This window comes from Rhinatrema bivittatum, chromosome 18, assembly GCF_901001135.1.
Source record: "Rhinatrema bivittatum chromosome 18, aRhiBiv1.1, whole genome shotgun sequence".
In the NCBI taxonomy this organism is placed as follows: Eukaryota; Metazoa; Chordata; class Amphibia; order Gymnophiona; family Rhinatrematidae; genus Rhinatrema; species Rhinatrema bivittatum.
The window spans coordinates 53586630-53613174 of NC_042632.1; the positions used below are offsets into that span (position 1 = coordinate 53586630).

The 26545-nt window shown below is 47.3% G+C and overlaps 1 protein-coding gene across 1 annotated transcript in view; it reads right to left on the bottom strand.

Moving 5' to 3' along the window:
• LOC115079823 (dihydropyrimidinase-related protein 3-like) overlaps positions 1–26545 on the bottom strand; it is a 55280-nt gene that overhangs the window by 6979 nt on the left and 21756 nt on the right. The window contains 7 exon segments of the mRNA XM_029583706.1: positions 3397–3415; positions 3712–3761; positions 12076–12156; positions 13025–13086; positions 17000–17164; positions 18260–18444; positions 20093–20181. Of these exon segments, the coding sequence (XP_029439566.1) occupies positions 3397–3415; positions 3712–3761; positions 12076–12156; positions 13025–13086; positions 17000–17164; positions 18260–18444; positions 20093–20181 (651 nt within the window).

Below are 26545 nucleotides of genomic sequence, written 5' to 3' on the forward strand. Positions count from 1 at the left end.
CAGACCAAGGGTCCATCAAGCCCAGCATCCTGTTTCCAACAGTGGCCAATCCAGGCCATAAGAACCTGGCAAGTACCCAAAAACTAAGTCTATTCCATGTAAACCATGCTAATGGCAGTGGCTATTCTCTAAGTGAACTTAATAGCAGGTAATGGACTTCTCCTCCAGGAACTTATCCAATCCTTTTTTAAACACAGCTATACTAACTGCACTAACCACATTCTCTGGCAACAAATTCCAGAGTTTAATTGTGCGTTGAGTAAAAAGAACTTCTCCGATTAGTTTTAAATGTGCCCCATGCTAACTTCATGGAGTGCCCCCTAGTCTTTCTACTATCCGAAAGAGTAATAACTGATTCACATTACTCGTTCTATGACCTCTCATGATTTTAAACACCTCTATCATATCCCCCCTCAGTGTTCTCTTCTCCAAGCTGAAAAGTCCTAACCTCTCTTTAGTCTTTCCTCATAGGGGAGTTGTTCATTCCCCTTATTTTGGTAGCCCTTCTCTGTACCTCTCCCATCGCAATTATATCTTGTTTGAGATGCGGCGACCAGAATTGTACACAGTATCAAGGTGCGGTCTCACCATGGAGCGTTACAGAGGCATTATGACATTTTCCGTTTTATTCATCATTCACTCTTTCTAAAAATTCCCAACACTTCTGTTTGCTTTTTTGACTGCCGCAGCACACACTGAACGACGATTTCAATGTGTCTATCCACTATGACACCTAGATCTCTTTCTTGGATTGTAGCACCTAATATGGAACCCAAATCGTGTAATTATAGCATGGGTATTTTTGCCTATATGCATCACCTTGCACTATCAACATTACTTTCATCTGCCATTTGGATGCCCCAATTTTCCAAGTCTCACAAGGTCTTCCTGCAATTTATCACAATCTGCTTGTGATTTTAACTACTCTGAACAATTTGTGTCATCTGCAAATTTGACTATCTCACTCGTCGTGTGTGTGTGTAGTATACTATATATATATATACACACACACGCACGCATATATATATTATACACATATATATACATACACACACACACACATATATACACACACACGCACGCACACACACGCATATATATATATATATGTGTGTGTGTGGGCTGTGCTCAAACAGCAGGAATAATGTCCACAGGCAGGGACATCTCAGGACTTCATTTCTTCAGTGCTGTCCATCCACCCTGGGAGTGGCCGCGTCGCGCTGTGAGAAATGAAGACCCGAGATGTCCCTGCCTGTGGAAATTATTCCTGCTGTTTGAGCTCAGCCCTTGTAAGCACCTCTCTCTTTTCCAACCCCACAAAGGATTTTCCGTGCTATTGACCTTTTACTCAGACACACAGAAATCTCAGCACAGCATAAGAAAGGAGTGTGTAATTAACTAAATAAACGTGTTTTCTGTTTACGGTGCTACCCAGATAACTGGGGAATACTTTTTGCCCGTTGTCTTTGCCTCCAGTGCCCCCTAAAGGCCACGCGGCGTTGCCACCGTTGTGTAGTCTTATCCGCACGTGCAAATAGCTTAGAACAATTGTCCTCTCAGAGAGCGAGAGTCTGACACATGGAATGATTTGTCTGCCCCGGATTTTACTTGTGGAGAGTTCATAGATAATTCTGTTTTCCATTTTCACTGGCCCAGCCTTTCCTCCGTACTTGGCTTCCTGCCGCCGTGGCTGCCCTGCCGTACCGGAGCAGGAGCTGGACCTTCGGATGTGCCTTTGCTTACAGAGCCGTCAAGGCCTGCGTGAGCCTTCGGCAATCTTTAGGGAGTACGACGTCACCTCATGAGGCCCGACCACACCCTGGAGGCTTCCCAGGGTCTGGCAGATGCGCTGCAAGCAAAAACCCCCCAAAATTCCTACTCCATGCACAGTACAAGATTGAAAGCAATTAATCTCAACCATGTGGGTCTCAAATCCAGCATCCCACGAGTGCTAGGGGCCTAATTCCATGCACGTTTTGCCAAAAACAACTTCCTTCACAAGAGGTGATGATTAATAAAAAATTGCCAGACAAAATTGTGTGTTTTTTCCCTTACAGTTCATTTCTTTTTTTTAGCATCTAAGTGGTTTAATATGGCCATTCAGTACCACCGTATGCCTGCAGCTGTATTGGTTGTGTTGTGAGGTTGTCCGTGACAACCAGAAGCGAGGCAATCGATACCTTCCACGCCAGCTTTAAACAGGCGCCGGGAAGCACAGGATGCGGAGAGTTAACAGAGGAGACATTTGGAAGTTGGGTCACAATCTCCGGGATGCTGCCAGGTTGGCGGGCGAGGCTGGTGATGGGGGCACCAGAGCATTTTCTAGTCCTTGGGTTGGCCCATTGACTAGGGGCAGGCTCCGGAGGAAAAGGCCACGGCAGCTCCTTCAGGTATGATCCAATTTTCACGCAAATGGCTAGAAGACTTAGCATGTGAAGATCACTCCTGGAATATTCTCCACCTCCGAGGCGCATGCTTAGGAAGGAGGACCGCTCTAAGCAGCACCGTGTAACTGCTTTTTCATATGATGCCAGTCTTAGTTACTTGTTGTTGACATTGGATGGCCACGTGTCAGGGGTGAATGCAAACAGACCAGGGCAGGCCCGTTCCCTCCCCTCTGCAGATCCGATGCTGTTAACCCCTTCGGCTGCGGGCTGCAAAACCATCGATGGAGGGGAAACTGCAACCTCCGGTAACACCAGCGAGGTTTAAAAGAGCAACTATTAAGACAAAGCTTGGAGCCGGAAGAGATGGTAGATTTTCCTAAAATCAGGTTTCCTGTTTCCAGCCAGTCCATGCTATACAGTGCAGCACAGGTTTTCTGGGATTACCGCTTCATGACTGCCAAGAGTCTAACTCGACCCCTCGGAGAGGCCGTGGTAAGACAGCGAGCTCATAACCGCTGTCCCGTACACATTTCTCAGATCATTTCATACAGACAGACACAGAGGCGGCCTGCATTTATCCGGTGTTAGCAGAATTCCCTGCTGGTCACAATGAGGCACACTCACTTACAGATATCCCCAATTCCAGGTAACATTTACATTCTCAGTGCCCCTCCATTTGAAAATCCTCAGGCATGCTCTTTTCCTAAACTCTGACAAAAAACTCTTTATCGGCAAAGTGCAAAAGTGTTCCCACTGTGCTAACGTGACTTGTGTTTATTCCACCTTAAAATCACTTTCTGGACCTAGCCGCATAAAATGACCACTTCACACTGATTTCTCAAATGCATTCCTGTAATTCTGGGGCCCTGGTACCACCGTCCCCCTCTTTACAACTCCCTATCTATCCCAGTTCCCTCCACGGTCAGGCCCCGCGCACAGAAACCACATCGCAGGTAAGCTCTTCCTGTCTCATGTCGTGCCTCGACAATGGTAAAATTACTGTGAAAACCTGCTCGCAGGAACTAATCCTCAATTAGAACCTAACGAAGTCTGACGACAATATTGCATCTCATAGTGCTGTAATAGCATCTTACAGACTACGGTTTAATGAGATCTTATAATACCGCACTATAATGTAAACGTGATTAGCTCATTAGGTTGCTTACATTACATTCAGTGTGGCAGCCAGAGGTAAACAGGTATATATTGGCCTGATTACATTACATTTTACTCTGGCAAACACTGGTCCTGCTTTACAGATGGTCCCTCTGAATGATAATGATGTTTAGTGTACAATATCTACCTCTTCCGGCCCTACTCAGGCACATGGCCCTCCGGTCCTGTGATGCCCATTTCCAACATTCGAGTTTGTTCCTAGAAAAGAAACAAACACAGGCAAGATCACAAAACACAGATATGCGGAGAGAGGCATTTCAGCTCCAAAAGGGAGGAGCTCGAATAATTAAAGCAAACACACAGGAAGCAGATGGAAAGCAGAGACCCGGCCATTACCAGAGAGGAAATGCAGTGCAGCCAGGCCCTCTCTCCCAACCACAGCCTTGTTAGAAGGAACACAAGAACAGACACAAAATCCTACAGCGAGAGAAATTCTGATGGGCGTTGAAGGAAGCTGGCAGCTTTGCCTGAAGCTATGTAATCTCACATTGAGCCTCTCGGCAAGGCTGGGTGCAGTCGTACAAGGCTACGAAGTCTGCCGTCTGAACCCCAGAAATGCTACCAGCTTTCCATCCATCTACCCTGCTTTTAAGAACAGGTCGAGCCCCAGTTCTGCCATGGACGCCACTAAGACAACAAACTGGATGCGAATAGCATTGTGCTTCCTGACAAGGTGAGCCTCGCTGCAGAAATCCAACGTAATTTGGGATTCTAAAGAGTCCAACATCTTCCAACTATCCTCTCTTTATTGCCTTCCCCCAGTAGTAAACACGCCCCTCGTCTTTTCTGTCCCCCGAGTACTCTCGGGGCTCCGTGATGACCAGACATCTCCCAGACCTCTGCATGCTTTACATTCATCTCTCCGTGTCATGTGGAAGGTGGCGATCCACTGCCTGGAAAATCCAGCCAGGGTTGAGAAGCAGATCATTAAACCGGCAGCCAATGTGTAGAGTCCCACCATCTACACCAACGGCCCTCATCTTTTTAAATCTGTGTTCCACTTATCGTGATCTGTTCAGTCACTTCATTCAGGTATTGTACGAGATTACACCTATGGTCCTCCAGGACGGCAAACAGGCTTGGATTTTTGAGGCTGACACACACACCCCCCCCATCGCTAGCCTTTCCATGGCACTCCCAAGCAAGACACTCTCAGAGGCAGCTGTTCCTGCCAGGAATTCCAGGAGACGGCTGGGGAATGGCCTGTGCTAGAAGTCTGGATCGAGGGCCGAGAAGCTCACCAAGACACTTCCCGCTCTGTATTTCTTGCATCCCCTTCAACCTAACCAATTCTAAAAGTTGTAAATTGTTACCAGACTCTCCTTTTCATAAGACTTGCTTTTCTAATAGCCATTAGGGTCCAACTGAGCTGCCAATTAACACAAATGCAGTAATTAATTATACCCTTATCCATCAGCTTTTTCAATTCACTCCTGCATAAAAACATAAGAAGTTGCCATACTGGGTCAGACCAAGGGTCCATCAAGCCCAGCATTCTGTGTCCAACAGTGGCTAATCCAAGTCACAAGTACCTGGCAAGTACCCAAACATTAGATAAATCACAAGCTACTATTGCTTATTAATTACTTTAATAGCAGCTTATGGATTTAACCTCTAAGGAACTTATCCAAACCTTTTTTAAACCAGTTACATTAACTGCTGGAACCACATCCTCTGGCAATGAATTCCAGTGCTCTACTATGCACTGAGTGAAAAAGAATTTCTCCGATTAGTCTTAAATGTGCTACTTGCTAACTCATGGAGTGCCCCTTAGTCCTTCTATTTTTGAAAGTGTAAATAACCGATTCACATCTACCCGTTCTAGACCTCTCATGATCTTAAAGACCTCTATCATATCCCCCCTCAGTCGTATCTCTCCAAGCTGAACAGCCCTAACCTCTTCAGCCTTTTCCTCATAGGGGAGCTGTTCCAATCCCCTTTATCATTTTGGTTGCCCTTCTCTGTACCTTCTCCATCGCAACTATATCTTTTTTTTTTACCAGAATTGTACACAGTATTCAAGGTGCGGTCTCACCATGGAGCGATACAGAGGCTTTATGACATTTTCCGTTCTATTAACCATTCCCTTCCTTATAATTCCCAACATTCTGTTTGCTTTTTTGACCTCCAGAGCACACTGAGCCGACGATGTGAATGTATTATCTACTATGAACCCTAGATCTCTTTCCTGGATGATAACTCCAAAGACAGAACCTAACATCGTGTAACTACAGCAAGGGCACGTATTAAATTTATTTAATTGCCCCTCCAGTATGGACCACAGCATGTCAGGATGCGTCTGTGCTGTTTGTTATCTGAAGTATATGCTCATGCCCCATTGGTACAGCCGAATAGTGGCTTCTAAATCAGGGGGTGTGCCCTCGGTGCTAAAAAAAAAAAAAAAAGAATTACATAAAGTCAAATAAATGCAAAAAGAAAAAAAGGAGATTAAAGAAGCAGACATAGGGTGGCAGGAAGGAAAACAGTGCGTAACTTGGTTTCCCCACAGGTAAGCTGATCTTATAAGAGCAACGGTGGAGGGACAGGTCTCTGCCTGTCCCTCCACCATTCCCCCCAATTTCACTGGACTTTGTGCAGCATATAACAAAGCACCCGCTGACCCCTGACCCACACTTGTCACATGACCCGGACCACCCGTTGCTTTTAGATTCCCTTTTGCCTTCCTATAGGGAAAGGGAGAAGGTAAGGTCCATTGCAGCCTCTGGGAGACTGGAGCACAATGTGAGGTCGTCAAACGTTTTTAAAGCTGCCCTGCCATTGGTTACTGCCAGTGGTCTTCTAGTTTCCAATAGGGCAACCCCATTCTCTAAATGCTTCACGTACTTGTTACACTGAAATGCACACAATGAATGTTGTCCTAGCAATGTGCAATTTTTTTTTACAGCAGGCAGTAAGACTGGGCAACGTGAAGTGTTGGGCACATCTCCTGGTGCTTGAGCTGCTGCTCTCAGTAAATGCAGTTTTGTTTGCCTGCACAACCATTAAATGAATCCATCTGACGGCTCGGTGGGGCCAGCAGAGAGCTGGTAATGGCAGGTAACACGCCAGCTCCTTCCCCTGAAGGTGTCCGTGCATCCCTCAGACGCCAGCGTTGAAAGCTTTGCTGGAAACTACTCTCCCCTTTCTTGGGACTGGAGGGGGGAGGAGGGAAGGGGCCAGGCGGGAATGAGGCAAAGGGACTGCAAGAGCTATCGTGGCATCTCCCCCTGGTACAGACAGACAGGGCTGGGCGAGAGCCTGCTCCCCAAGAGCCCAGCTTCAGCCAGGGTAACGAAGGGAAGCCGCCAGTGCTGCTAAACCGAGGCCCCCGAGCACATCTGGACGCAAAGATTCTGTGGCCTGCGCTCGCTCTCTCTCTCTCTCTCTCGCCCTGCTCATACCTTTAACAGAAATGGCTTCTGCATTCTAGGAGCTCTCTCCATCCTGGCAAAAACCAGTTTGCAGGCCTTAAAAACACTTTCTGCTCAGCCAACGTTAAGAATTATCCAAAAATGACAAACGTACAGAAAAATGCAGAGCTTGCTCCTAGACGGCACACGGCAAAAAGGAAACGCTATATTCTCTCAGGAAGTTCAGAGTCACTCGTCTGAAAAATGGCCCTGTCGTTCATGCAGGGAGGAGAGGGGGGGGGGGGGGGAAGAGCTGGATATGTCCACGAGCCACCATACCTGCCACGGATACTAGGATGGCATACACCCTGGCCCACATTTCTGAAAGGCGGGGTGGGGTGGGGGTGGGGCGCAAATGACGAGTAACAAACAGCACAGCTGCATCAAACCAACTCAGTCCTTGGGTGCACCCCTCTGGGTTACTGTTACCATTCTGTGTGGGGCTGCTTCAAGCAGCCTAAAAGGAGAGCATTAGCTCCCCACAGCCAGCGCTGGTTCTCACCGATTTGCAGGTGACATTTTTGTTTAGGACCCAGATTAATCTGCAGACTGTCATTACCCTGAAAAGCAGGTCTGCCTATGGCCCCTGAGGACTGGAGTCTGATACCTCTGCTGAAGAATAACACCTCCTCATCCCTGGATACTAATTACCTCCAGGCAGGCCTATAGGGTTTTATTTCATCGCAGTTTTAAAAAAACATTTTTTAAATCCCCAGATAGTTTAATTTACACGAAATGTCTGTTGTCACCAAGCTCTGACAACAGCTCCGCTGCAATTTCTAGCATCTTAGCTAACCTAATATTGGATTAGAACGTATGATATTATTTATTATTATTTAAGGCTTTTATATACAGACTTTCTTGATACAGATCAAATCAACTCGGTTTACATCGAACGAAGCAGAACTATAACCAACCATATAACAAGTGACAATCTGAAGGAGCATGAAAGTTACATTATAACAAGGTTGTCTTAACTGGGAGGAGGAAAAAAGAAGAGGGGGAGAAACGAAAAAAAAAAAATAAAATTAAATAAGTTACTATATACAATAAATTACTATATACAATGGAATATGGGACGGAGGCAGGGGGCCGAACCTCATAATGACTTGTGAGCATGATTAGCGTTTATTTATTTACATAAGCGATATGATAATTCTAGATCAGGCTGTTGGGCTAGTGGCGGGGAAGGCTCGGCAGAATAGCCATGTCTTTAGTTTCTTTTTAAAAGTTAGTAGACAGGTTTCCTGCCTGATATGCCATACTGGGTCAGACCAAGGGTCCATCAAGCCCAGCATCCTGTTTCCAACAGTGGCCAATCCAAGTCACAAGTACCTGGCAAGTACCCAAACATTAAATAAATCTCAAGCTACTATTGCTTATAATTTAATAGTAGTTTATGGATTTTTCCTCTAGGAACTTATCCAAACCTTTTTTAAACCCAGCTACACTAACAGCCATAACCACATCCTCTGGCAATGAATTCCAGAGCTTAACTATGCACCGAGTGAAAAAGAATTTTCTTTGATTTGTTTTCAATAAGCTACTTCACGGAACACTCCCTAGTCCTATTATCTGAGAGAGTAAATAACTGATTTACATTAACCTGTTCGAGTCCTTTCATAATTTTGTAGACCTGTATCATGTCCCATTTCAGACATCTCTTCTCCAAACTGAACAGCCCTAACCTCTCTAACCTTTCCTCATAGGGGAGCTGTTCCATGCCACTTATTTTGGTCGCCCTTCTCTGTACTTTCAACAGTGCAACTGTATCCTTTTTTAGATGCGGCGACCAGAACTGCACACACTATTCAAGGTGCGGTCTCACCATGGAGCGATAGAGGCATTATGACATTTTCCGTTTTATTCACCATTCCCTTCCTAATAATTCCTAACATTCTGTTTGCTTTTTTGACTGCCGCAGCACACTGAGCCGACGATTCCACTATGATGCAGAGATCTCTTTCCTGGGTGGTAACTGTGAAGGACTGTGAAGGACTTCAAAGGGGCGTGGGATAAACACTGTGGATCCATAAAGTCAAGAGGCCGCCAATGAAGAGTAGGTGACTCGCCACAATGATGGCTACTGCCTGGAGACAATACCCTTATTCAATAAACATACACAAGGACTGTGAAGGACTTCAAAGGGGCGTGGGATAAACACTGTGGATCCATAAAGTCAAGAGGCCGCCAATGAAGAGTAGGTGACTCGCCACAATGATGGCTACTGCCTGGAGGACAATACCCTTATTCAATAAACATACACATGGTTACTGTGACTCCAACATCACTCTAAGCTTCAACAGCAAGAGGAAATGTGGAAAAAAGGATTTGCACTCACAAAGACGGGAGTAGCTGGCTTGTTACGGCGGTTACCACCCCAAACCAAATATCCAAATTACTACCTCCACCTTCCTCTATTCCTGATGCCTTTCAACTAGCTTGATCACTCCATTCTTATACTTCACTTTCAATGCATATCCAGCATAGTTCTCTGCTTCAACAGCAGGGGAAAAGAAAAACTGTTACTTCACACATCCAGCAGAGCTCTCTGCTTAAACGGCAGGGGAGAAGAAAAAAGGATTCACACTCACAAAGCGGGGAGTAGCTGGCTTGTTACGGCAGTTACTACCCCAAACCAAATGTGCCTGATACTTCACTTTCGATGCATATCCAGCATAGCTCTCTGCTTCAACGGCAGGGGAGAAGAAAAAAACTGATACCTCACGCATATCCAGCATAGCTCCCTGCTTCAACGGCAGGGGAGAAGATAAACAACCAATAAGGGCTGTATAACATAATCTGGGTAAAAACAAATGGGCATGGGTGTAGCTTGCTTATTGCGGCGGTTACTACCCCTACTACCTCTAACTAATCAAGCTAGATGTTTCACTTGGATGCAGCTCCATCACCGCTCTCTACATTAATGGCGGGGGTGGAAGGGAATTAGAACCAAGAGCTAAGAGAAACAGACAAGTATGAGAGAAAAAATGAGGGAAGCTTGCTGGGCAGACTGGATGGGCCATTTGGTCTTCTTCTGCCATCATTTCTATGTTTCTATGTTTCTATGTTAAGATAGAACCTAACTTTGTGTAACTACAGCAAGGGTTATTTTTCCCTGTAAGCATCACCTTGCACTTGTCCACATTAAATTTCATCTGCCATTTGGAAGCCCAATCTTCCAGTCTCGCAGGGTCCTCCTGCAATTTATCACAATCCGCAAATCTGATCACCTCACTCGTCATTCCCCTTTCCAGATCATTTATAAATATATTGAAAAGCACCGATCCTGGTACAGATCCCTGAGGCACTCCACTGTTTTACCCTTTTCCACTGTGAAAACAAACCATTTAATCCTACTCTGTTTCCTTTAACCAACTTGCAATCCAAAAAAGGACATCGCCACCTATCCCATGACTTTTTAGTTTTCTTAGAAGCCTCTCATGCGGGATTTTATCAAACACCTTCTGAAAATCCAAATACAACACAACTACTGGTTCACCTTTGTCCACATGTTTCTTAACCCCTTCATAAAAATGAAGATTTGTGAGGCAAGACTTCCCTTGGGTAAATCTATGCTGGCTGTGACCCATCAAACCATGTCTATCTAAATGTTTTGTGATTTTATTCTTTAGAATAGTTTCCACAATTTTTCCCGGCACTGAAGTCACGCTCATTGGTCTGTAGTTTCCTGGATCGCCCCTGGAGCCCTTTTTAAATATAGGGGTTACATTGGCCGTCTTCCAATTTTCAGGTACAATGGATGATTTTAATGATAGGTTACAAATTAATTGAAATAGGGGTGTATACCGTCTGGAACAGGTATCTCCCCAACATCCTCTTCAGTAAACACCGAAGCAAAGAAATCATTTAATCTTTCCGCGATGGCCTTATCTTCTCTAAGTGCCCCTTTAACCCCTTGATCATCTAACGGTCCAACTTACTCCCTCACAGGTTTCTTGCTTCGGATATATTTTAAAAAGTTTTTACTGTGAGTTTTGCCTCTATGGCCAACTTCTTTTCAAATTCTCTCTTAGCCTGTCTTATCAATGTCTTACATTTAACTTGCCAACGCTTATGCATTATCCTATTTTCTTCTGTTGGATCCTTCCAATTTTTGAATGAAGATCTTTTGGCTAAAATAGCTTCTTTCACCTCCCCTTTTAACCATGATGGTAATCATTTTGCCTTCCTTCCACCTTTCTTAATGTGTGGAATACATCTGGACTGCGCTTCTAGGATAGTATTTTTTTATTTATTTATTTATTTTTATTATTTTTTTTTAACAATGACTACTCTTGCACACTTTTTTGTCTTTGTTCTGCTCCTTTCGGTTTTTTTCTAACTATTTTTCTCATTTTATCAAAGTTTCCCTTTTGAAAGTTTAGTGCTAGAGCCATGGATTTATTTACAGTTCCCCTTCCAGTCATTAATTCAGATTTGATCATATTATGATCACTATTGCCAAGTGGCCCCACCACTGTTACCTCTCGCACCAAATCCTGCGTTCCACTGAGAATTAAATCTAAAATAGCTCCCTCTCTTGTCGATTCCTGAACCAATTGCTCCATAAAACTGTCATTTATTCCATCCAGGAACGTTATCTCTCTAGCATGTCCCGATGATACATTTACCCAGTTAATAATGGGGTAATTGAAATCTCCCATTATTACCTCACTACCAATTTGGTTAGCTTCCCTAATTTCTCTTCGTATTTCACTGTCAGTCTCACCATCTTGACCAGGTGGACGGTAGTATACCCCTATCACTATAGTCTTCCCCGACACACAAGGGATTTCTACCCATAAAGATTCGGTTGTGCATTTAGTCTCATGCAGGATGTTTATCCTGTTGGACTCAATGCCATCCCAGACATAAAGCGCCACACCTCCTCCCAAGTGCTCCTCTCTGTCATTGCGATATAATTTGTACCCCTGTATAGCACTCATTAGTTAATTGAGAAAGAAAAGAACCATCTCTTAGTCTTGTATAGCCCCTTTTTGTCAAAAGATTTTGCTTTTTTTTTTAATCTATAAATCTACAGGATATTTCTAATTCATGCATTTAGATTCCAGTTGAAGGCAGAAGAGTTAAGCGGTCACCTGTGCAATGATATCACCGTTCTCAGCATGGACTTGAGCTATGGCACCCAATTTTCCGAGGAAGCTGAAGATCTCGTACAGCTGCAAGAGGAAAGGGACAGAGGCGTCAGTGCCAGTAATGCGTGCAAGTCTCAGCTGCTGCAGCAGGACCATTGCAAAAGGAGGCTCAGCTAACTCTCCACCATCAGGGACACTCCAATCCAATCCTGGCTTCAACAGTTCCAACCCTTACCATTCCAGGACTGGTCAGCCTGCTTGGTCAAAACAAAATCCAAGGACGCCTGGAGCTGGGAGGGCGAATGAAGAACTGTCCAGGCTGAGTGTACCTCATGGAGGGGGGGAGTTTGTCAGCAACCAAACCAGTGTCCCCGGGAAACCCCAGATTGCCACATGACCACATGACTCTTCTCAGCCAATTAGGAGCCAGGAAAGTTTTCATTGGTCTAGCAATACAGAATACAAAATGGGAGTTCTCAGGCAGTTATGTCTCTGGAGAGGCAGATGGAAACTTTGAAAACAGAGAGTTTGGCTTAGGTAATTTCATTCAGGTGAGCCAATGTGGGACCCAAACACGTGGCATGGTTCATGGCAGATATCCTGACAACGGGACCGGTCAGGTGTGCGTCTGGGACACTGGGCTGGTTGGCTCAATGCCTGGCTACGGCTCCTCCACCTCAGGCTGATCGCAGACAGTCGTGAAGCCGGCACAGTCCTGCTCTCACAGTGCCACCCAGTGGTAGACCAGAGGACAGCAACGATAGCAGCTCTGTACTGGAGTACGTCACGGACTGCTGCGAGTTACAGAGAGGGAACGTGGGAGGGAGCAGGGGAAATGTGTTAAGCTGCCCTTAATGATTTCCCGATGAAAGCTGAACACGATTAAAAAGAGAGACAGGACGTGCAGAAGAAGGGGAAAAAAAAATCGACAGACAGGTAATTCAAGCTTTACCTCAGTGTTTGACATCTGATATAAATCCTTGTAGGCCATGTAAACCATGAAGGAGTTAATTCCTGTGGGTGGGAGAAGGCAGAGAGAGAGTCAGAGTCAGAGAGAGGACTCTCTTTTCCCGGAGGCACACACTGTGATTATTACTGCAGCCCAATGGAATGAGGCAACTTGGCAGGGACCACAGCAGAGAGCAAAGCAAGGAATGGTCTCTGCTCTTCCTGGCTCCCAGCTTAATCTCCGACACCTCCCAGCTCCCCTTCCCACACCGAAGAGCAGCAGAAATCCAGAGCTAATCCCATGCCACTGCTAGCAATGCAGGACACGGGGACTTTACTCACTAACCCCCTCGCACTGAGCCGACCAGTTTTCCCTGAGGCGGGGGAGGGGGAAATGGTCTTTTCCTGGCCACCATGTTCAGGCCTATTTGGCACGAATGCCTATTGTGTGTGTGTGTGGGCGAGCGTCTTGAGATCAGTGCACGAGATGGGCTGATCTCCAGTCCAGAAAGGCCATGGCAGGTCTGGGAGGTGGGGGGGGGGGGGGGGGGGGGGGAGTGACGAGTGCAAGGCAAGCTCATTACTCGTAGCTCGAAACACTTCCTCCCCCCAGCTGGCCCACCAGTTACACTGGAAATGTCAGAGGAGCCCCCACGCACCACCCTGCCCCAAAATAAGTCAAAGAGAGATCAAGAGGAATGGCGTTGTAGTAACGCAGAAATACATGTGCAATGTGACTCTTTCTGCTTGGAAAACAATTTGTATCTACAATTGGATAATTGTTAAGAAGAATCTGTATTTGATGTTTAACTTGAAAGTTTGAAAATTGTTTTATAAGAGGATGAATGATTTTTGTATGAGTGATATGTAGGATGTATGGATGAGTATGATGAAATAGGTTTTTATCAAAATATAATATCTATTGTGTGGGGTATTATGGATTAAATGTGGGATGTGTTTTTGATATTTTTCACTAATAAAGATTTAAAAATTGGAGTAATGTCACAATATATTTATTAGTTGTTAATTGGCTTGTGATATCTGAATAATTTGCCAGGATTTAGTATCTTCCAAAATAAGTCAAGGCAAAAGCTGCAATCCTTCTTTGCCCAATGGGAATTTCTCCTGGCCAGGTTGTAGAACAGGCCAGTTTTGAGCAAGCCTCTCCTGGAGGCACAGCTAGACTGGAGATCAGCCCATCTGTCAGGTTTTCAGGGTATCCACGGGGAATGCGTAGGAGACAGATTTGCATACCCTGGGTCTGCGATGCATGCAAATCTACCTCATGCATATTCATTAGGGACATCCTGAAAACCTGACAGGCTTGGTGAGCACTGGATTAGGATAGAGGCAATTCATTCCTCCTTCTCTGGGCGTGCCTTGTGCTCAGACACGCAGCACTCTCGGATCCAGGGGATGAAAGGAACATTACTTTATCAGCAGAGGGATTTGAGTCACGCCCGCTGCATGTGACCTACTCCGCACCGCGGGGACAGGAGCCACGTGATAAGGCCGGAGGGATAAGGAAAGGAGGAAAAGGTCTTTACATCCCACTGCAAGACAAAGAGAGTCGGAGGTCTGTTTCATAGGGAGGGGAGGCGCATTCCTGGTGGCATGACACAGCGCCCTCGGGCTAATGAGGAAAAAATAGTCCTGGGGGGACTTCCCTCTCAGAACTCGAAAAACTATTTTTGTAAATGTCAGAAAAGAAAACCAGGGCTGAGCTATTTTCCTGTACAATGCGCAGGGCAGAGGATGCCGGTAATACGCGACGCCCTTTTCCTGGGCGTACAGACATCAGAGGGTGGGGCGGGCGCTCCCCACTATCTGCAGGCCTCAGGTACCCCAAAACTGTACTACATGAGGACCAGTGGAGGGAGGAGGGCATTGAATGGGGGGAGATTTCTGAGAAAAGGTCTGACAAACAGGGGTGGCCAGCTGCAGTCCTCAAGAGCAGGTCTCATTTTCAGGATGAATATGCACGAGAGAGATTTGAGAAGATAAGAAATTGCCATGCTGGGTCAGACCTAGGGTCCATCAAGCCCAGCATCCTGTTTCCAGCAGTGGCCAATCCAGGCCACAAGAACCTGGCAATTACCCAAACACCAGGCCCGTTTGAGGCGCTTGAGGACTGGAGTTGGCCACCTCTGATACAAGACATGTGGGAAAATATTAGTGAGTAAGAGTCTGCGCTTGCACATAATTATAAGGATTCCAAGCTTACAACTGAATTAAAACGGAAACAGATTTAAGGCATGGCTGTGACCCTGGTGGAGGTTATCCCAGTCTTGGCTACTATGGTCCAGCAACCTCTCTCACAACTGTTAGGAAAATCCAGGACAATAATCTGACCCTGTCCGGTTTGGAAGCTCCACCCCCAGCAGCCTTCACTGGCAGGCTCCTGATTTCCCTCCGATCCAGTCCCCCAGCTGAACAGAGACACCAGAAATCTGCAGTAGTAACAGGCCTGGATACGTCAACAAGCACACTGGGCCTGTGCCTAGGGCGGCAAAAATCTGGGGCGAGGAGGGGGGGGGGGGGGGGGGAGGGACACAGCAGGCCTGCTGAAGATTCACTGCCTTCCAGCTGTGCTTAATTCTCCCTCTGCTCCCTGATCCAGGCCCCCCACCATCCTTCCCAGGGAGCAGGGGGGGGTGAGCCTGGAGCACAGAGAGCAAACGGAGATTATGCTGGTAAGATTAGGAGGGGTTGAATGGGGATCATTGGGTGTGAAAAGAGAGGTGAGAGATGGGCGGAAGCTTTTGTGTGTGTGTGAGAGAGAGAGAGAGAATGAGAATGTGTGTGAGAGAGAGTGAGAGAATGAGAATGTGTGTGTGAGAGAGAGAGAGAGAGAGAGAATGAGAATGTGTGTGTGTGAGAGAGAGAATGAGAATGTGTGTGTGCGTATGTAAACCAGACACAGGTTAGAGAGGAGTTGTAAGGGGGAGCAGGACCAGGGCACAGTAAGGGCACCTCCCTTCTCTCCTTTCCCCTCCCCCATCCACTGCAATGCAGTTTCTCTCCCCCAGATCCTGGACCCCCTCACCCAACATTTCCTACTCCCAATCCCCCTCTCTCAATCACAGAATCTCCCTCCCTCTCCTCCCACCCAATTCCTTATTTACCCCTTTCCTTCATCTTCCCCATCTTTCTACCTCTCCTCCCCCATCCCATTCTCTCCACCTCTCCTCCCACTTATCCCCCATCCTCTCCACCTCTCCTCCCACTAATCCCCCGCCCTCTCCACCCACTTATCCCCCGCCCTCTTTCTTCTCATACTCCTTCCTCTTATCCATAAAAATAAACAAATTGTACACACACACACACACACACACAAACAAGGCTGGAAAATTACTTAATTTTTATAATCTGAAAGATGGAAATGCTTGCCAATGTGCTTCAGGCTTTTCCAGTTTTTGCCACAAAATCTTTGCCTGAGCTGCCGCAGCAAACTGTGGGACTGTGCCTTACACCTCCTGCTCCCCATTACCTGACTTTACCTGGGGGTGGCGCACAACGGCACGAACAGTGCCTAGGGGTGGCAAACTCCTAAATCAATCCCCGAGTAGTAATCATGGTAAATGATTACAGACCTTCACAGAGTCTCTTGCGCAGTCCGGCTAGTGCCTCCCCTGGAGAGATGCCCCAGCTCTGGACCCTCACAATGACGCAGTAGGAGTAGATGGTAGAGAGACGAGATCTGACGCCACCCCCCCCCCCCCCCCCCCAATCACAAGTCATCCCATCACGGCAGCCCTGGATTTCTGCTTCGACAGACCAAAATCCGAGTGGGCAGGAAAGGGGATTGTGGAGAAGTGACTGGAAGTAATTTGAGGTCGTGGAGCGGGCCCGCATAAGGAAGACAAAGAATTAACTGGCAATCTGGAAACCTTTATAGGGCAACAGGGGAGACAAAAGATCCTCCTTCCAGAGCCAGGGGCACTTACCCTCCTTCACAGGCCCTCGCCCCGATACAAACCTTTTTGTTTGACGAGGGTCTCCACTTCCTGCTTCACACTGTCACTCCAGTGGGTGATGTCTACGTGCAAAGCGTAGTCACAGCACGTCCTCCCGTCGGCCCACTCCCTCCACTTCTCGTAGGCCTCCATTATGCTGCACTCAGGCTCAGGCACAACATGGTCAACTGCAAGAAGAACAAAACCCACGAAGACGGCGTAAGGACCGGGCTGAGCGGCACCAACCTCTCGTTCCTCAAAACGCACAACAGCAGGACTTTGTTTGCCAGGCAGCAGGAAACCCCCCCCCCCCCCCCAAATACCGGCTCTTCGGCCAGAGTCCATGAGTTTTAGCTAAAGCAGCGGGCAGGGGGAAATGCGAACTGCAGCGATGGCGAGCAACGTATAATACCCACGCCAACCTCCACTGCCATCACAGTCTGGGCATGTCATTCAGAGGCTGTTCACAAAAACGGAAGACTAGTCCCTAAAGACCCACATGCACTATCACTGGCACCAACAGAGAAAGAAAATGTTAGTGTACCACTAAAATTCTGGGAATTGCAGGACAGAAAGGAATAGAGGACTCAGGAATGAGAAGTGGCATGTAGAGATTGGTTGGGGGTGGGGAGAGAGGAAAGTGTGAAGCAGAATTCTTCGCAAACCCCTACCAACACTACTGGTAAAATTCCAAGCACACGTCATGCTGGCGATTTCCTGCAATGAGAAGGACCTTGGAGCATGGCCGGGTGTCATGGTGAAAATACTGTGCAAGGCTGGAAACTATGCCAGCATGGCTGTCACATTCCTAGTCCCAGAATGCATCAGGCTCTGCTGGGTCATGGCGCCTCACCCCACCCAGACCCCTCCAGGAGACCAGCTGAACCTGGGGGGGGGGGGGGGGGGGGGGAAGAGAGGCTCCTGCAATTACAAACTCTGAGTATTTCCAAGATGGCTTTTGCTTATTATGATTCTTTAATTACTCAGATTGGACACTGCAGAGGAAATCACTGTTCACTTAGTTCACCGTGCAAAACACCACATACAGCACAAGCACTGCACGGATACTGCAAACAAGAGAAGACCTTAAGAAGCACGAATTGCACAACATTGAGAAGACACTGATTTATCCAAGGAGATGCCAATATACCACTGTTTTTTTCACTTTAGGTTGGCTTGGAGAGTTACTACCAGCCTCACTCACTCGTGGTTGAAGACCTCATGTAAATATTTTTATCACCTGTATTTCTGAATCCCTTCACTCCTTCCGCCCCCACACTTACTTATCATGGTAGTTCCCCCAGCTAGGGCTGCCTTGGTGCCCTGGAAGAAGTCATCCACAGTTGTCATGCCTCTGTAGGGCATCTGGAGATGAGTGTGAACGTCAATGCCTCCTGGGATCACCATCTTCCCATTCGCCTCAATGATCTTCACCCCTCCAGGAACGATCAGATTGTCTCCAATTTGCCTAAAACAAAACGAGACTGACAGCTGGACTCAGGGGGGGGGGGATTTCCCACCCTTTCTTTGGCTTAAACCCCTTCCTCAGTACTGCACCAACTTTTCAGTCTGTGGCGGCTCTAGGCAACAGCCTTCAGCACAAAACAGCTGCAGTGGTGGGATCCTGGCCACAGGAATAAGAACGCTTGGAGGTCCATATTCAGCACCACTGAGCTGGCTAATATATGCTCCGGATCAGTGGCCGCCACTTAGCTGGATAACTAGTCATCTGACTAAATAGTTAGCTGGTGGGCGGGGTGGAGGCATAATTGGGATAAGTTATTCCAAGGATGCTCAAACAGGTCCTTGGAGCCCCCTCAGCCAGTTGGTTTTCGTGATAACTCTAATGAATATGCATGAGATTTATTTGCATGCTATAGCTCCTATGTATGCAAATATTTCACATGCGTATTAGGGATATCCTGAAAACCCAAGTGGCTGCATGAGGCGGGGGCTGGGATTTGAGGAACCCTGACTTATTCAGCTAACTTTTGGACAGCCCGGTATAGGCAGTGGTGCAGCCGTGCCACGACAGCCAGATAGGGAATAGAGCAGCTGTAGGGCCATACCAGGGTGCTGGGAGGTTACAGTGGGAGACTGTTCCATGCATCCACCATCCTCTCTGTCCAGAAAGACTTCCCTCTTATCAATACCATTGCACAGTATCCTCACTGGAGGTTATGGATTCGGACAGTTTACAAGTCCTGCTGCAAAGTTATTGCACACACAGTCTTATGAGAACTGAAAAGGTCTCTCTCTCTCTCTGTATAATGCACTGCAGAAGGTGGCTGCGAGTTCACGCAAGCCCTTCCCCGTCTGAATTCCACGGTGATAAATCCCAGCTATATTTTTATTCTCATCAATTTGGGTCCTATCTTTTTCTTCTTGGGGTAGCGAGGGAGGCCTAGTGGTTCTGCTCCAACAAAATATATTTTAAATAAATACATATTATGTAAAGCCTGTGTTTCTGCAAAAAATCCTTCAGCACATAATATATTCTCTTCCAAACGAGCTTTACATATATATATGGTAGAAATGCCGGATTTAGTTAGTCTGTGCCAGGGATTCCTCTGGCCTTCTTCCTGAACCTAATTGCAATCCCTGCAACATAGCAAATCACAAATATTCAGACAGCCCCAATCTCCCATAGGCTCCCAGGCTGTCTGCCTCCCCCCAGTGACCCACCTCCCTGACATCCGCAGTCCAGACTTTGCCTCTCCACATAGCTCGTGTACAAAATACTAGACCACATCAGAAACAGAAGGACGAGTACAAGGCCCGCCCGGTCTCCCTTCCTACTGAAAACATTACAGACCCTACTCGAATGCTGGCTTTATTTATAAAATGCACAGGCCTCGTCATCTCATGTCCAAAAAGGCTTCCAATAAAAACATTCATAAAAGTATATAAACAACAAAAAGCTAAAATACAAACAATAAACGAACAGCAGCTCTCTGCAAGTCTCGTCTGCAAAGGACCCTCAGTCAGGGGTCAGTTACAGGCTGGCTTACGCCAGGGCAACTGGACTGTAGCCACCATTCCCCGAGGTAACAGTCGCCAGCAACCACCCCGTGATCGTTCAGCACCAAGGCCCCGACAACGGCGTCGGCACTTACTTTATGAGCCCATCTTCCATGTAGAGGTCGGCGAAAAAGGATTGGTCATCGTTGACTATTCTACCTCCCTTCACAAGGAGGCGGTCACTCTGCAGACAAAAGAACAAAGGTCAGGGAGTTACTGATAGGCTTACGCTATTCCACAGCCACGGCTACCTAAAGCCAATATCCTGGGACCATGAGCTCCATGCCATGGCCACTATTATTAATAATAATATATTTTTTATATCCCGCCTATCACAGAAACAATGCTAAGTGGATTCCAGCTAAACATTCACCATTCAATAAGAAACAGAGACAAAGCACAGATCAGTTAAAATATTCCAGAACGCTGCACTTATCCACATATTGTTTTGTGATTTTACCTCCATTCCCCAAGATTGCTACTTTTACAGAAGACGTGTGTTTCTCTCCCAACTTTTCCCTGGATAATCACATCCTTCTATAAACTGCTCACCTATTGATATTTAAATTTCCCCCCTGGCAACTCCTTAAGATTCGTTGACTTAAATGCCGGACAGCCCTTTCAAATCCAGGCAGTAAGTAAATGTGAGATTACTGCAGGTCAGATAAACAAAGTTTTTAAGACGACTGAATTATGAATACATGCAAAAGATGAGCGGACAGGGAGTAGCCAGGGTTGAAACCAAGACGACTGGAGCTGTTGCTCACAAAATTTCAGACGTGCTAATTCAACCTCTTTTTGTGTGTCTTATTCCCACCCATAAATCCAAGTGACCCAGATTTCTCCACCGACATCTGTGACTTGCTTTATCCTGACGCAGCTGCTTCACAGCCACCGGGCTTCTGCTACAAAGCGCCAGAAGCCACAGCGGAGGGGGGCTCTCAACCTGCTGGTGCCACATGGGTCAGTACATCTCAGCGGCACTGGCTGGCGGCTGCTTTAGGACAGAGCATCCTAGCAGCACCACAGGCCCACTCCCACCATCTCCTCCCCTCCCCCCCCCCCCCCCAGCCTGGGAGGGCTGAGACCTGGAAAACTCATTGTCATGGTGACTGCAAACTCCATCTGGCAGCCAGGAATCCCCCTGAGGGCTCTCCCCAAAGACCTGCTCATCCAGTCAAGAAATCCACAGCAACCAACCAAGCCCGGGAAAGGCGGAAAACAGTAAGAGCAAAAGCACATTCTGGCTCCGAACCTGGAAAGCAACCAAAACTCATCCTGCAAACTTCCCTTGTTCAGCCCAGGACAGCAGATCTGGCTCACGCTTGAGCCAACTTTTAATCCTTCAAGGAGGAGACAATTTAAAAGGGGGGGGGGGAGGTTTGCAAATGTATCACAGGACGCACCCCCTCCCCTGATGAAATAAAGCAGGCACAGATCAGGGAACAGGCAAGGCTGGATTCAGGCACAGGCAAGTATCTCGGGAGCCAAATCCTGAGGGCACCCAAAAACTGGGACTGTCCCCTCCCCCCCACACCGCATTCTACCTAGGGGGCATCATAATCTTAAATCCAACCCTGCGCCCACCCCAAAGAGCTCTCCCTGGCTAGAAGCTCCTCGTCCTAGGCAAGACTGTGATTCCGCCCGCCAGCAGAGGCGGGCACGGTTAGTGTATTTATTTTCTATTTGGATCTTATATTCTGCTTTTTCCCCAAGGACTGAAACCCTGCTCAGTGCAAATCAAATCATCCCCCAGTACAATTTCCAGTACAACCCATTACAATTATAAAAACCTCGGGGAAAAAAATTCACAACTGCGCTCCGCCTGTGTTCATCCACTGCCGCGGCTTTCTTCTTCACTGGGGTTGTAATTAACACTAACTGGAAACAAGGCGAGAGACCACCACTCTGTACCATTCTGAGGGCCATTTTCAGAATTGGCACACACGGAGATGAGCACTTAGAAAAATCGAATAGCCTGAAATTTTTACAGCTCGGAAGAGCCGCTGCCATCATTAGCAGGATTCCTGGCCAGCAGGGACACCTGCTCTCTCAATAATCGGAACGACAAAAGTAACTGTCCGAGGACAATGCTGTCCATCACTGAAGACAGATCCTGCACGGCCTCCAAAGCTCACACCCAGCATCTCTGGAGGAGTTTCACAAACAGGATCACAGCCTGCGGGGAATCTACAGGAGCTTTCCACTGCTTTAATGATATGGCAAATTACATAAAAACACTCATAATCAAAAAACAAGCAGCGTAAAACAACAACATGCTGCCCAGTGGCTTAGCAGCAGGGCTGTGCACTGCCATGCAGGGAGACCTGGGTTCCATTCCCGGGCCTGGCTTCTGATCCCCAGGCTGGCCAGGGCTGGGGAAACTGCCGAGGCAGGATTCACAGCCCTCAGCAGGGGAAAAGGGAATCCCAGTCATTGCACAATGGTGACACCCAGTGGCCAGACTTGGGGTCCACGTTTGCCGGGTTCCCGAGTGAGCCAGACACGGCGTGTGGCCCCTGGCTAAACACCCTCACTGCGATGGCCGGGCTGAGTTGGGAGAGGGATATAAACATTTGCAGCTAGTTGGAAATGAAGACTCATTGCCCTGCAACCACTGTTTCCTGTAAGCTGTGTGCACACACCCAGGTCACGAACCTCACACACACACACAGCAAAGCATAGCACACACAAGCATTCCAATATTATTTCCATTCCACTGGATTACAGCACACAAATCTGAACTCAGCTTTAAAAAGCTACACAAAAGAAAATGTTTGCTCATGCAGCCTTTCAAAAGATAGAGGGAACATTGCCTGCAACCCAGCGTGGGCTACTTCTGATTGAGCAGGAAGCTGAAAAGACAGTAAAAATAATCTGTCAGAAAAAAAAAAAAACTAACTCCCTTATGTTTAATTATGTTGTAACTGGAATATTTTTAATTGCATTGTTACCTGCTTATCTATCATAAGCGCTGCAGACTTGGGGCTCCTGCCTTAAACGGTGCTGCACATCTCTTTATTGACCCGACTCTGACTCCCTAAAAAATACCATTTACTGGAATCAGTGGGTGTCACGTCCCCTCCAGCTTCATTCCTGAAACTCTTCCCCAAAGACAGCATCCTGGCTCTGTCTGGGGTGTGTTGTTTGGATTACCACTGTTTTCTTTCTCTGTGTTTGCTGTGCCACACCCTGAGCACATGAGCAGGAAGGCGGGCAAGAAATTAAAATGTTAGGTTCTGCTTTGGGATTGTGGAAGAGTGAATCTCACGCACTACAGACAAAGTTGGAGACCTCATCCCTCTGCAGGACTTATCTCAGCATGGGCAGGTTTGCTTTCCTATGGTGAAAATCATCTTTTTTTTCACCAGCTAGGTGTGCTGGTCACACCTTCCCTCTCTCTCCTCCCCAGCCACCACTCATGGCACCATGTGGTATTTAGGATCGTCTCGAGAGCAGCCAGACAAGACGTGAGGATGGGCTGCAGGCACCTGGAGCATTTGAGGGGGAAACTCTCCCACAGGGACGTCACTCTAGCAGGCCAATGCCTCCAGCCAACCCTTTACCTGTTGTGCGAGTCCCCACCACCCTGGACTTACCAAAGGCACAGTGACATAGCTCATCCAATTATAGGCAAAGACAGGCAAGTCCCTAGGGTCTAAAGAGGAGCCAACTCTAGGGCCATGCATGGTGCAGCTGCCTAGGGGCACCACCTGACCTCCCTGCCAATGGGCACCAAAATGTTAAATCCGGCCCTGGGGCCACACGGCTAAGAACACAGCTTAGCTGCCAGCCTTCGAGTGCAACTGCTTCTAGACACATAGAACATTTAATTTATTTATTTCCGTCTTGCTAGCCCGCAACAAAGAATATAATGCAAGCTAAGCACAATCTTCACATCCACTTACAGCTAGAAATATTCTAATATTAAACATGCACAAGAACCTAAACAAGTCAGGAGAAACATTAAAATCAGTCAAAACAAGCTGAAACCCTAGAGCAATCACAACAGCCCCCAAAAGCTTCAGTGAAGAACAAGGGCCTTCCCGATGGCAGATGAAGACCCTACGGCCCGTGCAGACCTCCTGACCCATGGGGAGCCAGCTACGACGCTCGGAAGCTCCCCTGCTGCCAGAAATCACCTCATGCTCCCAGGGGGAAGCGATGTCCCATCAGGGCCTAGCACATGCTCCACGATGCAGAACTTGCTCTGTGACTACATCGAGGAATATGAAGAATGCAAACCTACAATACGTAGTATAATCTTGGGTCACCATAGGCCATGGAATAGCTGGGTTGGTACCAACAAGTTATTGCTTTTGCAGACACTACTAAGTCAGTCCTGGCGGGTTGGTGATGACCTGGCACTGTCTACATTACTATGTGAAGTGCACAAATAATTTGCATTACCTGTCACGCAATAGGTATTTAATTGATTTTAAATACAATGTATATGATACCATCATAGTGAATGTTAACATGCTCAAAGTATTAGCTCAGTTATTCAATATGTTAAATGTTTTATATCTACTAGTAACAAGTTACACTCCAGTTAAAAAAAAAAAAAAGATATCTGAGATCACATGAAGACTAGCTATTGTCAAATTACTTGTTTAGTTTATCAATAAAGTTTGTTTTGTTTAAAAAATAGGCTGAGCTGTTTTGGAGCTGAAATCCCACATCCAGGAACATGGCAGAGGGTGTCGATGACCAGCTGATGTCAGGCTGCAAACAAATTAATGTATTTGAACACTGCAAACGATAAGTGGGACTGAGAGCCAAAGGGAGCCTCACAGCATAGCAGGACGGTGGGCGAGCCATGGGTCTGACCTCTGATCTAGCGCCTCCTGTGCTGTAACTGGGCATCTGATGACGTCCTCAAGGGAACCTGCGCTGTAATAAAACTCTGCAAGCCGACTTCTTCCCAGGCATGCCTTACAACTAGGGGTGTGCAACAGCAAAAAAAGGAAAAAGCCATAGTCCACCTGCAGCAAAAAATGGCGAAAGCTCGGTTCCCTGTCTTATTGTCCATCTAAGGCCCCAGGGTGAACCTGTCTTGCATGACATGAGCCACCTCAGAGTCCTGCTCAACTTCTGAGGGTCTCAACTCCTCTCCTTCAGTCTCCCCGAGAACCAACCTGGTTTTCTGACTTTCCACAATGAATATTCATTCAATGGGAAAACATATTTCAGTTACCCTGAGACCCAGATCCATTTCATGCGGGGACTCTTCACGCCAGTCCTGGAGGGCTGCAGGGTAGCCAAAATACGCTAATTAGCCGTGTTCTTAAACTTTTACGTATGCAAATTAACTTGATGAATATTCATTATGGGCATCTTGAAAACCAGTCCTGCCTGTAGCCCTCGCTTGTTTAGGGTCACCGAGGACTGAATTTGGGTATCAATATGGGCGCGCGTAGAACGGGCACTCGCTCTGCTAACATGCACCGATCCCCCTCTCCCGGGCTGCCGGGGCAAAAAGGAGGCACTAGGGGGAACCGTGCGACCCTAGTGCCTCCTCGGCATCGGGCACCCAGGAGAGGTGGCGGTCAGTGCGGGATAGGAAAACAAGCATCCGTTTCCTAACCTGACCGCCCGCGACATTATTTTTTTTTTTTTTAATATTTTTTTTTCCCCGTTCTCCTAAAGCTAACAGAAAAGACGTATTCTCTGCTTTTCTGTTAATTTTAGTGGCTCCTCAAGAATTGACACCTGGTCCGGGGCAGGGGTTCATTTTTGAGAATAAGCCGTGCGCTTGGCCAAGCATCGGCCTGAGAGGGTAAGGTTTTGTAACTTCAAAAATTCAGGGAGTAGCTTCCGAAAAGGAATATTCTTTATATCTTTGAAAAGAGGGTGGCCGCAGAGAAGGGTTGGTTATTATACTTTGAATCTGAAATGCAGCAGGGCACTTGCAGCTCCGCACTGAACATGCAGTACACAGCTGGCTCTCCAATCTCGCACACTAAGCACGTGGTGACAAAAGCTGCAGAGGTCCATATTCAGACAGTCCAGCTAGCAAGGTTAGGCAGATAAACTTATCCAGCTACATTTGGAGGTATATTCAGTAGTGAAACTGCTGTTGCGAACGTCGGTCGCAGACGGCTGCGACCGCTCTGCCTTACCTCTTTTTCTCCCCTTTCTCTCTCTTTGGGCAAGATGGCTGCCTCCGGTGGAGAGTGCCTCGGCGTTTCCAAACAAGCATGGGCGTCCCCATCCGCCATGACCACTCCCGTGTCCTCCTAGGGCACGAGCGCGCACAGCTCCTACGCTCAAATACTTGTCATGGCGGGAACCTCGGGGGCGGCCCCTGTGCATGACATCAGTACCTCTGGGTATAACAAGCCTCCGCCTCCGCTACCACCTTGACTTAGCAAGGACTTCGGTTTAAGCTACTCTGACCGCTCTAAGCTGCACGCTTAGACGCTGCTTTACTCCAAGGGCCTCGCTCCAGTAGAAGCTCAAGATACCCGCTCCTCGGGGGTCTCTCGCTTCCAACTACCCTTCGGGGTCCTCTCTAACTAGACAACTGCTCCTCGGGGGTCTTTCTC